The sequence below is a fragment of the Oncorhynchus gorbuscha genome, linkage group LG16 (assembly GCF_021184085.1).
Source record: "Oncorhynchus gorbuscha isolate QuinsamMale2020 ecotype Even-year linkage group LG16, OgorEven_v1.0, whole genome shotgun sequence".
In the NCBI taxonomy this organism is placed as follows: Eukaryota; Metazoa; Chordata; class Actinopteri; order Salmoniformes; family Salmonidae; genus Oncorhynchus; species Oncorhynchus gorbuscha.
The window spans coordinates 23,570,554-23,584,162 of record NC_060188.1 but is presented as its reverse complement, the minus strand read 5'-3'; the positions used below and the strand labels follow the sequence as shown (position 1 = coordinate 23,584,162).

At 42.1% G+C, this 13,609-nt stretch overlaps 1 protein-coding gene across 1 annotated transcript; it reads right to left on the bottom strand.

Annotated features, from left to right (window-relative positions):
- Positions 1 to 544: 544 nt before the first annotated feature.
- Positions 545 to 10,125, bottom strand: LOC124000124 (transcription factor MafK-like). The gene is made up of 3 exons (XM_046306283.1): positions 9,937 to 10,125; positions 1,864 to 1,942; positions 545 to 1,776 (listed from the first exon to the last, which is right to left on the bottom strand). Exons 2-3 carry the CDS (start codon positions 1,906 to 1,908, stop codon positions 1,339 to 1,341), a joined length of 483 nt encoding a protein of 160 aa, XP_046162239.1. The 5' UTR covers positions 1,909 to 1,942; positions 9,937 to 10,125; the 3' UTR covers positions 545 to 1,338.
- Between the last annotated feature and the right edge of the window lie 3,484 nt (positions 10,126 to 13,609).

Sequence of the window (13,609 nt, the reverse complement as noted above, 5' to 3'; positions counted from 1 at the left end):
CTCTCTGTAGGTCATTCACTAGGTCCCCCCGTGTGGTTCTGGGATTTTTGCTCACTGTTCTTGTGATCATTTTTCACCCCACGGGGTGAGATCTTGCGTGGAGCCCCAGATCGAGGGAGATTATCAGTGGTCTTGTATGTCTTCCATTTCCTAATAATTGCTCCCACAGCTGATTTTTTCAAACCAGGCTGCTTACCTATTGCTGATTCAGTCTTCCCAGCCTGGTGCAGGTCTACAATTTTGTTTCTGGTGTCCTTTGACAGCTCTTTGGTCATGGCCATAGTGGAGTTTGGAGTGTGACTGTTTGAGGTTGTGGACAGGTGTCTTTTATACTGATAAGTTCAAACACGTGCCATTAATACAGGTAAAGAGTGGAGGACAGAGGAGCCTCTTAAAGAAGAAGTTACAGGTCTGTGAGAGCCAGAGATCTTGCTTGTTTGTAGGTGACCAAATACTTATTTTCCACCATCATTTGCAAATAAATTCACTAAAAATCCTACAATGTGATTTTCTGGAGAAAAAAAATCTAATTTTGTCTGTCATAGTTGAAGTGTACCTATGATGAAAATGACAGGCCTCTCATGTTTTTAAGTGGGAGAACTTGCACAATTGGTGGCTGACTAAATACTTTTTTGCCCCACTGTATTGTTTTTTTTGTTTTTTTTTACGGTTATCAAGCTGCCCTTGAAATTGGAAATATAAAAGCTTAAATTATTGAACATACTGCATGAGTGTGACAAAAAAAGAATATTACTGAGAGATCATTCCTAGATCAGTTTAAGGCAAAAGCTTCAATGCCTCAATTTCCATTGAGACATTAGTATATACTCTCATATACAGAAGAAAGAAGGCTTTTAGGCTTAGATCAGCGTTTTTTTGTGTTATTTAAAATATTCATAATGTATTAATACGGTAATTATTACAATAATATATTACTTTATACTCTGTAAATGCAAGATACCACAGGCATCAGAGCGGTCTCAGACCAGTGCTGCCATCACAGGGTATAATATCAAGTACCCACTCGCACTGTAGTATGAGCTAATCTCTGCCGTCAGTCAGAGAGGCCCAATGCCCTGCCGGTGCTGGGGAGGTTGTGGCACAGTGCACAGACAATGTAGATTATGTACAGTATGTGAGAGAAAGAGAGTAGAGAATGAATGCAGCATCATGTTGTTATCATCACACAGAGCTTGTGGCCACCCCACCCCCTTCCCTCAGTCGAATTACTGAGCTTCCTCTCAGCATGGGTCGGGTGCCATTGGTTTCAGGCTGGATCGGGTCGGAACCGGTAAGGACCAGGCGGGACGGGGAGACGAGAGCCCAGTCCTGTCAGCACTAGGAGGGGGCTGAGAAGGAGGTTGGGCTGGAGTTGTGGTTGTTAGTAGACTTGATGATGGTGATAACGCTGGTGGTGGCCACCTTGCCTGGTGAGAGAGGACCACATGTGACAGTCCGGGCAAAGCACTGCAGGGCCTCATACTTGGCGCGTAGGGCATCCAGCTCTAGCCTCATGCTGGCGTTCTCCCGGGCCAACTTGTCTACCTCGTGCTGCAGCTCCTGCTTCTGCCTCTCCAGCTCCTCCTTCTGGGTGACCCGCTTGATGCGGCAGCTGGCGGCGTAGCCGCGATTCTTCAGGGTCCTCCGCCGCTGCTTCAGCCGCACCACGTCCTCCTTGGTCAGCCCGCGCAGGTGTGTGTTGAGCTCACGCACCGACATGACCACCAGCTCATCATCACTGAGGGCCGGGGCATTCTCACCCACCTCCTTCTTAACCTGCAAGAGAGGCAGCCATTGATGAGAGTCTGGCCCTTTCCTGAACTCATCATTCACATTAAACATAGTGTACGAATACAAAATTACCTTTAAAGTCTTGTTTGCTTTAAACTGAGTCGTCATACCCTGCATGCATAAACTGGCCAGAATCCCACAGATGTCAACACTGCAAAACAAAGAAGGGAAAATTGTGATTGGAATAAAAAAAATGTATTCAAATATATTTGTATACATAATATAGTGTATTCGTTGTGAAATTAAAGTGTCGGTTATGAGTGTAGCCAAGTTCAGAAACAGCCATCCTAAGAAGCCACTCCCCTTTCCCAAGAAATCTATCGATGAGATCCCACAACAACATTCCTGTGTTAGTTACGTCTCCGCAACCAGCTCAGTAGATTCTCTAGTAACAGAGACTGCCAGCAGAGGTCAGCATAACACTGAAAGATGATAATGAATATACAGACTGTTGGGCAAACCTGTTTACTTGCTGCTGTAGGGAGGGCCCTCACAATGTAGTTCACTAGACCATAGCAAGACCGCAAGAATAGAAACAGGTCAGCTCTCACCACACAGCTTGTCTGAGCCCTCTGCTTAGAAACTGGGCATGGGCTATTTTGGTCAAAGTCGTTTTTAGAAAAAGGCCTATCTGAACACTACAGTGAAACATGCCCTTGAGACTGCTGCCATGGCTTAAAAGAGAGAGAGACTGCTGTGTGCCTGACTGTGAATAAAAGCCCACATTCTCCCAAGGCTCCATTTCAGCACCCTGACTTGCTCCCTAAGCAACGGCTGCCATGGAAACACCCTGCAAATGGGTGTGGGTGTATAGTCACATGGTCATCCAAAGGGTAAACAAGTCTCATTCATAACCCTGTCATACACATGGTAGAAATTACAAGGGCAGGTCAGTTTGAAGAACTAAGTGAGGATCACCAATAGTTTAGGGAGTGTGTACAATAACAGTCTCATAAACTCTGAACAATGCATAGTCTCTTCCATTTTAGATACAGTACTATTCAACCTAACATGGCCTACATTGACCCATATGAGTCTCCTCTTTATAACACAGAACATATGCCTATGTCAACAGTAAAACTACCCAACAAACACAAGCTTACATTTATGGTCATACTGAACTTCACAGTCCTGTAGATATGTGGGAAATTCCTGAAGATCGTGTGACAGAGGAATAGTTTCCCTTACAGTCATGGGTGTATTTTTGTAGTGAGACAATGTACTCTATTTCATTTAGGACTTGAGTCTGGTTGTCTGGCTCATATTACACTTGGCTTTCCTGAGCTGCTACATGCCCTTATTTAACGCTGCTGGGTATATTTAGCTCACTGTGCTGCTGACACAAAATTCTGCCAGCTAAACAATTTAGGTGAACATGTGATAAGCGATACCTCATTAAGAGGCCAAATATTCCATCCGGCGCTTTGAGGTGCACTTTCCCGAACAAGATACAACAACCCAAAGGGTGAGGTTTTAATGACTATTCCTTTAGCGAAGTTCATCTCATGCCCCTGGAAATAAATATAGATCGCTGATCACAGCCGTTTCTGACAGCTGTTGCTGGGTTGACCTTGTGTTGAAGAGCTGAAGTGGTTGCACTGTATCTACAATAGAAATACTGTTCTTGCATCGAAAGTCGTAGAGCTCCTAAGTGGAAAGGGGCAGAATGCCAAGTGATTGGTCGGATGATAATGGAAGGTTCACTGGCTTTGGCACTGAAGCAGAACAGATCACTAATAAGTTCTTAGTCGGCCATCTGTTTTGTCTTTTTGTAAAACCACACCGGAGGTACAGCCTATGCCTGGCCGCATGTTTCTGTAATGAAGGGATACATGAATGTGGAGGGTGTACACTCACACACTCCTAACTTGGAGAATAAACCAATAGATGACTCTGTTTTGTGTGGATTTAAGAACCACATGACAGCATGTTCGGTGAACCATCACGTCTGATTACTTGTTTTGGCCATCCCCTTTGAACCGCATTTGAAATTCACTTGGGTTTTCAACTTAACTATAGGAAAAAGAGTAGAGAAAGGCATACAGCATTGCCTTATTTTGGCACATGTATGCAACTTTGAATCCAACACTGCACAGCCAGCCAAAAATGTAAGACAATGTTCCAGCAAGTTGGCTGAAAGAGCCTGTTTTGAACTGTTGCATCAAGGGGAGACCCTGGGTAATATTGCGTGTGACTCGAATATCATTACATTTACATTTAAGTCATTTAGCAGACGCTCTTATCCAGAGCGACTTACAAATTGGATGAAATGGGGATGTAAAAAGGCCTCACTCTCCATACACGGGGTGCTCAAGCTTTACAGCTCAGAGGCCACGTTGTTTCCTTCAAATCCCTTCTGCATGTGCTCCTCTCTGTTTTAGCAAATGGCACTAGGTCGAGCTCTTCGGATCCCACTTTGCGGCTTTCCGTCTTCCAGAGAGGAAAAGAGCAGTAATGTTCCAAGGCCAAATCCCTGTTTTGATCATCTTTCAGGACGAGCAACAGGCACATTTTACAATTCAGTACCGCTTTTGACTGTGCACATATTTCCCTTTTCACCTTTTTGAGTGCTTCTACTCGTGTCGGAGAAGACCTCAAAGTAAAGCCATAGAATGTGGCTTAAGTGTGGATAACAGAACCACATTCCTGACTGAGCACACACACACACCACACACACACACACACACACACACACACACACACACACACACACACACACACACACACACACACACACACACACACACACACACACACACACACACACACACACACACACACACACACACACACACACACACACACAAAAGAGACCCCAAGATTCATTTGGGAGGATAAATGCATTCAGAATATGTCCTGTGTAATGCACCCATCTATGGAAGGGGGGCTTATCTATTCAGATGTAAAGATATCGCTGTAAAATCTTCCAAATGTCTGAAACTCAGATGTGTCTCATATCGAAGTCTAACAACAGCCAGAATTAATCAAGTGTTGACGACTAACAGGAATAAATAGTACTATCCCTAACCAAATAACTTAGTTAGACAACACTGTTAAGTTTTCATGATGAAAGAGGGAGCATTTACACACAAGGTGGTGGCTAAACAGATGGAAAATATAAAATATTTGCTGGCCACAGGAAAGGTCTGATGATTTCAGCGCCATATTTCATCAGCTCACATAGTCCAGATCATGAGGAAATTACTCATCGTATCAACTCACACAAGTCCAACTGACAAGATTACTGTAGGCTCCGGATGCAGCCCACTGCTAATAATCACTGTTCTCTGCCCGATTGAACTCTTGGAAAGAGTGAACATAACCTTTGTCATAGTTTGTTGTTTAGTCATTCAGTGTAATTGACATCAATGACTTACTCAAAGCTTGAGCCAAGAACTAGGGCTACAGCTTTGCTAAAATACTCTAGAATGAGTTTTACCAAGGTGCATATTAAATCAGCACCACAGTATCAGCCCAGGCAGTAACCATTAATAATGGATGAATAACTGCCTATTTAAGTACTGATTGTGACCTGGCTAGAATAACAAGCCAATAAACTGCAGGCCTGTTATGGTATTAGTCCAGAGACAATGTGTGAAATGTGACTCCGTTTAGTTTTTGTCATTCAGACCTCAGCTCAAATTCAAGTCTGTGTGCTTGGGTTATGACAGGTACTGCTCTGGGGCGCGCCGTTTTGCTAGAATAAAGAGCACATCAAAGAAGTGAGTGCTCAGGTCCCAGTGATAGATGAAATGTTGGCTTGTCTTGGCTACTTGTTTTCCTTCTCTTTTCTATTCGTTTTGGAGTTTGGGTTTGGTGGAAAACAGATACGCTATGTTCCTCTGAGAGAGGAGAGAGAGCTTGATGGAGCTCCCCTCTGTACAGAATGTCTCCTCGGTTTGCTCAGGGAGTTGGGGAGAAGAGAGCCTTCCTCCAGACTATGCTGTGGTGGTGCACTCTGCTCTGCACTCCAGCGCAGCACATTCGGAGGGATGTTATGTAAAGGAAATGGAGAGCATAGCCGAGCCATGAGTCATGCTGTTTACTGGTAAGAACTAGGACGAGCGGCAGGGAATCACACCCTCCCAAACTGACGTTTCCTGGAAAATCACGTTGTTCCGCAGGGCAGAAGGAAAAGTACAGGAAACGGCTGGCATACCCGCCGGAACTTTTTTGCGGAAAAGGGAGGAGAGGTAGATCTCTGAGCGAAGCGACTTTCCAACTGGGGACATAGGGATTGAAAAGAATGTCAAGTATGCACACAACAAAGACAAAGCTGTCCAGTTATTACCTAACTAAAGCCATTCCATAGTACACATTGAATAACACTGAAAATCAATGAGGAAAAAAAATACTATACTAAAAATACTATTACATTTTCCAACTTCAAATCACAAAGGAGTTTAGGAGTCATAAGTTGTTAATATTCTTATTCAGTCTGACTACCCAAGTTCTCAGATGTAAAAGTGAGAAAGTTCAGGACATTTCTCCTTGTTTACTGTATACCACCTAATACCATAATTACAAAAACAAGACACTTTACTCGAGACTATCCTTCCACACCCCAGGCCACAGTGTGGCGAGAGCATTGGTCTGAGATCCAGGAAGTCATCCAGAAAAGCAGGAATAGGCTGGGTGCAGATCCTGGTGGTTGGTACAACACAGGCACCTAAGAGGCACTTGTGGAGAGATGCCAATGTATATCTCTCCATGCTTCGGTGTAAACCTGTTAACGGGACTGTTAAACTGTACATGTAATACAGTACTGTAAATATTTTGGTTGTCTGTCATGTCTATGTAATTCTTATGACACAGTCTTTGTCTCTAGAAATCAATTATCAGAACACATAGTAAGGAAATTAAGTTAAACGCTTCACAGTTAAAAGTAACTTTATACATAAAAATATCTGGCTTTGGTTTCCTTTTGAGTCATACCTTTTCACTAACCACAGTCATTTCACAACACACTGCAAAACCCACAATGACAACTGTTGCGTTCTCTTCCACCCCCTGAACACTCAATACTATGAAAACTGTGAGCATCATTAACCATTATGAGTATGTATACACCATATTGTCATGCTGAAATATTGGGTAGGGAAGTGAGAGAGCAGAAGATGATAGGCCCTCTCTCCTCCTCCAGACATCACATTGGTAACCAAGCCACATGTTAACCTCATAACAGAGCATGGATTTGATGCACTTGGTGTGGGAGGTCACCACCACCACATATACAGTTGAAGTCAGAAGTTTACATACTGAGTTTAAATGTGTTTGGCTAAGGTGTATCCCAGTTCCTGACATTTAATACTAATACAGATTCCCTGTCTTAGGTCAGTTAGAATCACCACTTTATTTTAAGAAAGTGAAATGTCAGAATAATAGTAGAGATTGATTTATTTCAGCTTTTATTTCTTTCATCACATTCCCAATGGGTCAGAAGTTTACATACACTCAATTAGTATTTGGTAGCATTGCCTTTAAAATTGTTTAACTTGGATCAAACGTCTCAGGTAGCCTTCCACAAGCTTCCCACAATAAGTTGGGTGTATTTTGGCCCATTCCCCCTGACAGAGCTGGTACAACTGAGTCAGGTTTGTAGGCCTCCATGCTCACACACACTTTTTCAGTTCTGCCCACAAATAGGATTAGGATTGAAGTCAGGGCTTTGTGATAGCCACTCCTATACCTTGACTTTGTTGTCCTTAAGCCATTTTGCCACAACTTTGGAAGTATGCTTGGGGTCATTGTCCATTTGGAAGACCCATTTACGACCAAGCTTTAACTTCCTGACTGATGTCTTGACATGTTGCTTCAATATATCCACATAATTTTCCTCCCTCATGATGCCATCTATTTTGTGAAGTGCACCAGTCCCTCCTTCAGCAAAGCACAACCACAACATGATGTTGCCACTCCTGTGCTTCACGGTTGGGATGGTGTTCTTTGGCTTGCAAGCCTCCCCCTTTTTTCTCCAAACATAACAATGTTCATTATGGCCAAACAGTTGTATTTCAGCCCAGAGGACATTTCTCCAAAAAGTACGATCTTTTGTCCCCGTGTGCAGTTGCGAACCGTAGTCTGGATTTTTTATGTCGGTTTTGCAGCTGTGGCTTCTTTTTTTGTTAAGCAGCCATTCAGATTATGTCGATAAAGGACTCGTTTTACTGTAGATATAGATATTTTTGTACCTGTTTCCTCCAGCATCTTCACAAGGTCCTTTGCTGTTGTTCTGGGATTGATTTGCACTTGTCACACCAAAATACGTTCATCTCTAGGAGACAGAATGTGTCTTCTTCCTGAGCGGTATGGCGGATGCGTGGTCCCATGGTGTTGCTTGTACAGATTAACATGGTACTTTCAGGCATTTGGAAATTGCTCCCAAGGATAAACTAGATTTGTGGAGGTCTACAATTTTTTGTCTGAGGTCTTGGCTGATTTCTTTTGATTTTACCATGATGTCAAGCAGAGAGGGACTGAGTTTGAAAAGTTCAAATGTAGACATGCAATCAGCACCAAAATATGAAATTGATAAGGATTTCTTCTCTTTGTTAATTTTATAAAGCTGAGCAATGGGACCGAGGCAGAGAAAAAAAATCAGCATAGCAACAAGCTTTTTTTGTGTGAGTGTCATCTAAAAATGATTGCTTTGACAGCAGGCCCGTAGATTCAATTTCATATTGACCTGTGACACTGCGGCTTCCAAAAGAGATTCTGCTGAACCAGGGCCAACTATGGCACTCGCGCTACTGTCATACCAGGGTATAGGATAAATACTGAAATCACTGACACAGCACTAACAATTTGTTAGCGGGACTATCACTTGTTTTCCAACAGGACAATGACCCAAAACACACCTCCAGGCATATTAATCCCCATGATTTTGGAATGAGATGTTCGAGGAGCAGATGTCCACATACTTTTGAAGTGTATTTAGGCATGACATAACAAGACATTTCAGCTTTCATTTTTACTTAACTTGTAAACATATATATTTTTTTAAACAAATTTAAACAAACATAATTCCAATGTACCCCTTTTACCAAAGAGCACAATCTGTCTTTGCTATTCTGTCTACCAAAATATACTATTGCGTACCTTAGCAGCACAAACATAATTCCACTTTGACATTATGGGGCATTGTGTGTAGTAGGCCAGTGAAATCTCAATTTAATTAATTTTACATTCAGGCTGTAACAACAAAATGTGGTCAAGGGTGTGAATACTCTCTGAAGGCACTGTATATTTCAGATTCTATATAATAAACTGAACATAAACCTAACTTCTACAGTTTATACTACATTTAAGGAAAATAAAAACTGCCATACTTGCTGAAAATTACAGTAGCCCACACAGTTACGGGTCTTGATATAGGAAAACAAGATAATCGTAGAATGTATCATGTGTGAAGCAAAGGCAACGTTTTAGAACTCGTCTCCATTACTGTTGTCCCCTTTACTATCCTCCTGGTGGTCTATCCCCATGTAACAGTATAACTTTAGTCCGTCCCCTCGCCCATACCCGGGCTCGAACCAGGGACCCTCTGCACACATCAACAACTGACACCCACGAAGCATCGGTTACACCCACACCATGCCCTGACTCAGAATTCTAAAACCCAGACCACGTGTTGTTTCCTTACGTCGTAAATATAAACGTATGCTACCGTATGCTATGTGGACAACGAAATGGATATAGTAATTAATCGAAGATCTCTGAAAATACTACACTTATTCAAGTTATTAAGAGGCAGAAGTAAAACATATTACCATTCAAAATATTACAATTGGTAAATAGATGGAATAAAAAAATAGAAACAATTCGGAAAAACACGATTTGTTAAATTGATACATTTTAACTTAAAGAGTGAAATAAGTTCATTCCAGGCGTTACACTACTCCAACACGTGTCTATATTGCAGAAGAATAATTGCAAATAACCATAAACGTTTGTAAATGGTTTCAAATTGAAAAGATAGGCCTACAAAATGTACCAAGTACGTTGATAACATGTAAATGAAATATTTGCTTAAGCCTGATCTTACTTGTTGATACATGCGTAAAATCGAATCTGTCACCGTGATAGCATCAGCAATTCTAGAGAGGAATGTCAAAACATCTCCCAGAAAAGCGCCCGTACTCTCACCTTATGAACGCGGATATTCTCCGTCTGCAAAGCGTAAAGCTTGTGAAGTTGCCGTCCTATACGGGTGGAAGTTACTTGTCGCAATTCTGAAAGGCGTCCAGCAGTCGAACCGAAATGTATCCCCGTACTAAATTAACTACAAAACAACAACAATGTATCAACATTCCACTCTGTGCTTCCGCAAGTATTCACGTCACCAATTCCTCGTGACCGCCCCCTCCATTCATGAAAATAACTTTCTGCTGACGTAAACGAGGCGGGAAACTAGGGGAAGCCAGAAATAGATGGTAGATGCAGTTTGCGAATACTTTTGGGGAAATTGGCGAGATAATGTGTATATTAAATCATTATTATACTAATTAAGGCTATCCAACTATATGCTGTTAATACTTCACAGACAATGTCAGCACATGTTTTAGCTTTTTATATGCCAATTCAATAATTCCATTATTGCACAATGTTTGTTCTTCTGGTGACAAAATCAGTATGAGAGAAACCCTATCCCACATACTTCCCATAATTTCTATTACAGAATTATCTTTTTTTTTTTGGTAATCTGACCCTAAAGTTACTGCCTCACTGGTTAATGGAAGAAACAGCGCCATCTGTCTTTACCAATGTCCTGTCCTTCCAACATTTATTTTGAGTTATGGATTTATTACAGGCTTGCATAATGTTGAAGGCTCTGAGGCCAACTATAAGCTTGCTTATTCCGCCTTCTTACTAACCACTTACGCTACTGCCCCAAGACCATTCTCATGCAAGACAATTAAATAGTCTGAGAAGGGTGACAGACATTCTCTTAGGTGAAATGTTTTAGAAAAAAAACATGACACATCTCCAAAAATAAACTAGTAGTATCCCCCCAACTAAGGACACCCAACAACGTGCTTCTCAGTTGTTCTTGGTCATACGCTGCATTAATTTTTTTAAACAGACAAATCAAATATTCTTCTAAAAATGATTTACTAATTTTAATACTGCATGTTTAAAATGTGTATGTATGTGATATACATTAACAGCCTAACTCTAGGGCTCATCTCATTGAACATCCTCAAACTGAGCACAGAGTTGATACGCAGTGCTGACATGCCTTAAGGCTGTGGTCTAATTGGCTTCAACAGTATTCACTTGCGCAAGGTTGCCACATATATTTAGATACACCAATAGAAGTATTGAAACAATAAACACGCATTGCCTGCATTTACACAGGCATTCCAATTCTGGTCTTTTGCCCATAATCTGATCTGATTAGTCAAAAGACCAGTTAGTGGCAAAAGATCAAAATTGGGCTGGCTGTGTAAATGCAACCATAGACTGCGCTTGAGAATGGAAAAGGTCAAATTTAAATGGAAGGGTTGTAAATTACTGAATGATATTCATATAATAATCGACTTGTTCCTTACAATATGCATTCATACATTGGTTCAAATCAGGATGTCTTTAGTAAGGACCTGTCCATTACACTGTAAACAACGAGAAAAAAGATTCCCACTAATTTCCTAGCAAAGGAACTGACTAACTCCCATAGAGTTCACCCACTGTAGCTGGGCCTAGAGCCAGGAGGTTGGTGTATGGTTGTATTTCTGTGGAAGACCATTGCCAGGGGTGATTCAACACATGAGTGTTTTCCTCGGGAGAGGCATATGGACTAAATTGTACATTGATGTGCTGGGATCTCTCATGCAGAGTACAATAAAGTTGAAAGCAAATGCAGCTTTTGAGATGAGTAATTACTCAAGTTTGTGTTATGGGTGGTTCTCATTCTAAAGCAATGCCCATACCTGCTTTATTAGAGCACATCTTGTCAACAGAATTAACATCAGGTTATGTTCGCAATAGTTCTTATGCCTCTGTAATCCCCCCTGAGCATTCTTGTAATTAAAAATGTAATTGAATGTGCACTGTGGCATGGGATTGTTTGGCTTGGTGTATAGTTGGGCTGTCGGCAATTCATTATTTTATTGATCATGTGGCGATTTATTAGAAAAATGTGTCCCCCAGATGTTCCACTCCAGCAGTGTCGAAGCCTTTACCTGAGGCAGGACTTGTCTGTTCATGTCTTTGTTTTGACTAAATCAATATTACACAGTAGTGTACTGGGATATGAAACAATAAAGATCAGAGGAGGTGTTAGCTTTTATGCCCACGATATCCCACCGATGATGTATGATGCCGAGCTCGGATAAAATTATCTAGAACGAAGAGCCCCCCGACTGTTTACAGAAGGTTGAAAAATGAACCTCCAGTGCCCCAACAGACTGTTAATGATTAACATATAAATGATGACTTCACTAACTTCTTAAGTATATTTATTAGCAGGGTTTGGGAGTAACTGTTTACTTGTAACCTGATTACAAAAAAATAACTCATCAGTTAGGATACCAGCTATTTTTGGGGGGAAAAAACTAGCTGATTACTTCTAAATTCAGAAAGCACGTTTTCTCAATGACGTTCAATTCCTTTTTGTCATCTTCTAATGCCTCTTAAGGAGAAAGTAATCCAAACATAACTGAAAGTCATCAGATTTGGTGACTGAGTTTGGGTAATACAATAGTTAAGTTACTGATTACAATTTTGGACAGATAACTTTAAATTAAGTCCATGGAGAACAAGAGCACCTCCTCCCAGCTGCCCACTGCACTGAGGCTAGGTAACACGGTCACCACCGATAAATCCATAATAATCGAAAACTTCAACAAGCATTTCTCAACGGCTGGCCATGCCTTCCTCCTGGCTACTCCAACCTCGGCCAACAGCTCCACCCCCCGCAGCTACTCACCTAAGCCTCCCCAGCTTCTCCTTTACCCAAATCCAGATAGCAGATCTTCTGAAAGAGCTGCAAAACCTGGACCCGTACAAATCAGCTGGGCTTGACAATCTGGACCCTCTATTTCTGAAACTATCCGCCGCCATTGTCGCAACTCCTATTGCCAACCTGTTCAACCTCTCTTTCATATTGTCTGAGATCCCCAAGGACTGGAAAGCTGCCGCGGTCATCCCCCTCTTCAAAGGGGGAGACACCCTGGACCCAAACTGTTACAGACCTATATCCATCATGCCCTGCTTATCTAAGGTCTTCGAAAGCCATGTCAACAAACAGATCACTGACCATCTCGAATCCCACCGTACCTTCTCCACTGTGCAATCTGGTGTCCGAGCCGGTCACGGGTGCACCTCAGCCACGCTAAAGGTACTAAACGATATCATAACCGCCATCGATAAAAGACAGTACTGTGCAGCCGTCTTCATCGACCTGGCCAAGGCTTTCGACTCTGTCAATCACCATATTCTTATCGGCAGACTCAGTAGCCTCAGTTTTTCTAATGACTGCCTTGCCTGGTTCTCCAACTACTTTGCAGACAGAGTTCAGTGTGTCAAATCGGAGGGCATGTTGTCCGGTCCTCTGGCAGTCTCTATGGGGGTGCCACAGGGTTCAATTCTAGGCCGACTCTTTTCTCTGTATATATCAATGATGTTGCTCTTGCTGCGAGCGATTCCCTGATCCACCTCTACGCAGACGACGCCATTCTGTATACTTCTGGCCCTTCCTTTGACACTGTGCTATCTAACCTCCAAACGATCTTCAATGCCATACAACACTCCTTCCGTGGCCTCCAACTGCTCTTAAATGCTAGTAAATCCAAATGCATGCTTTTCAACCGTTCGCTGC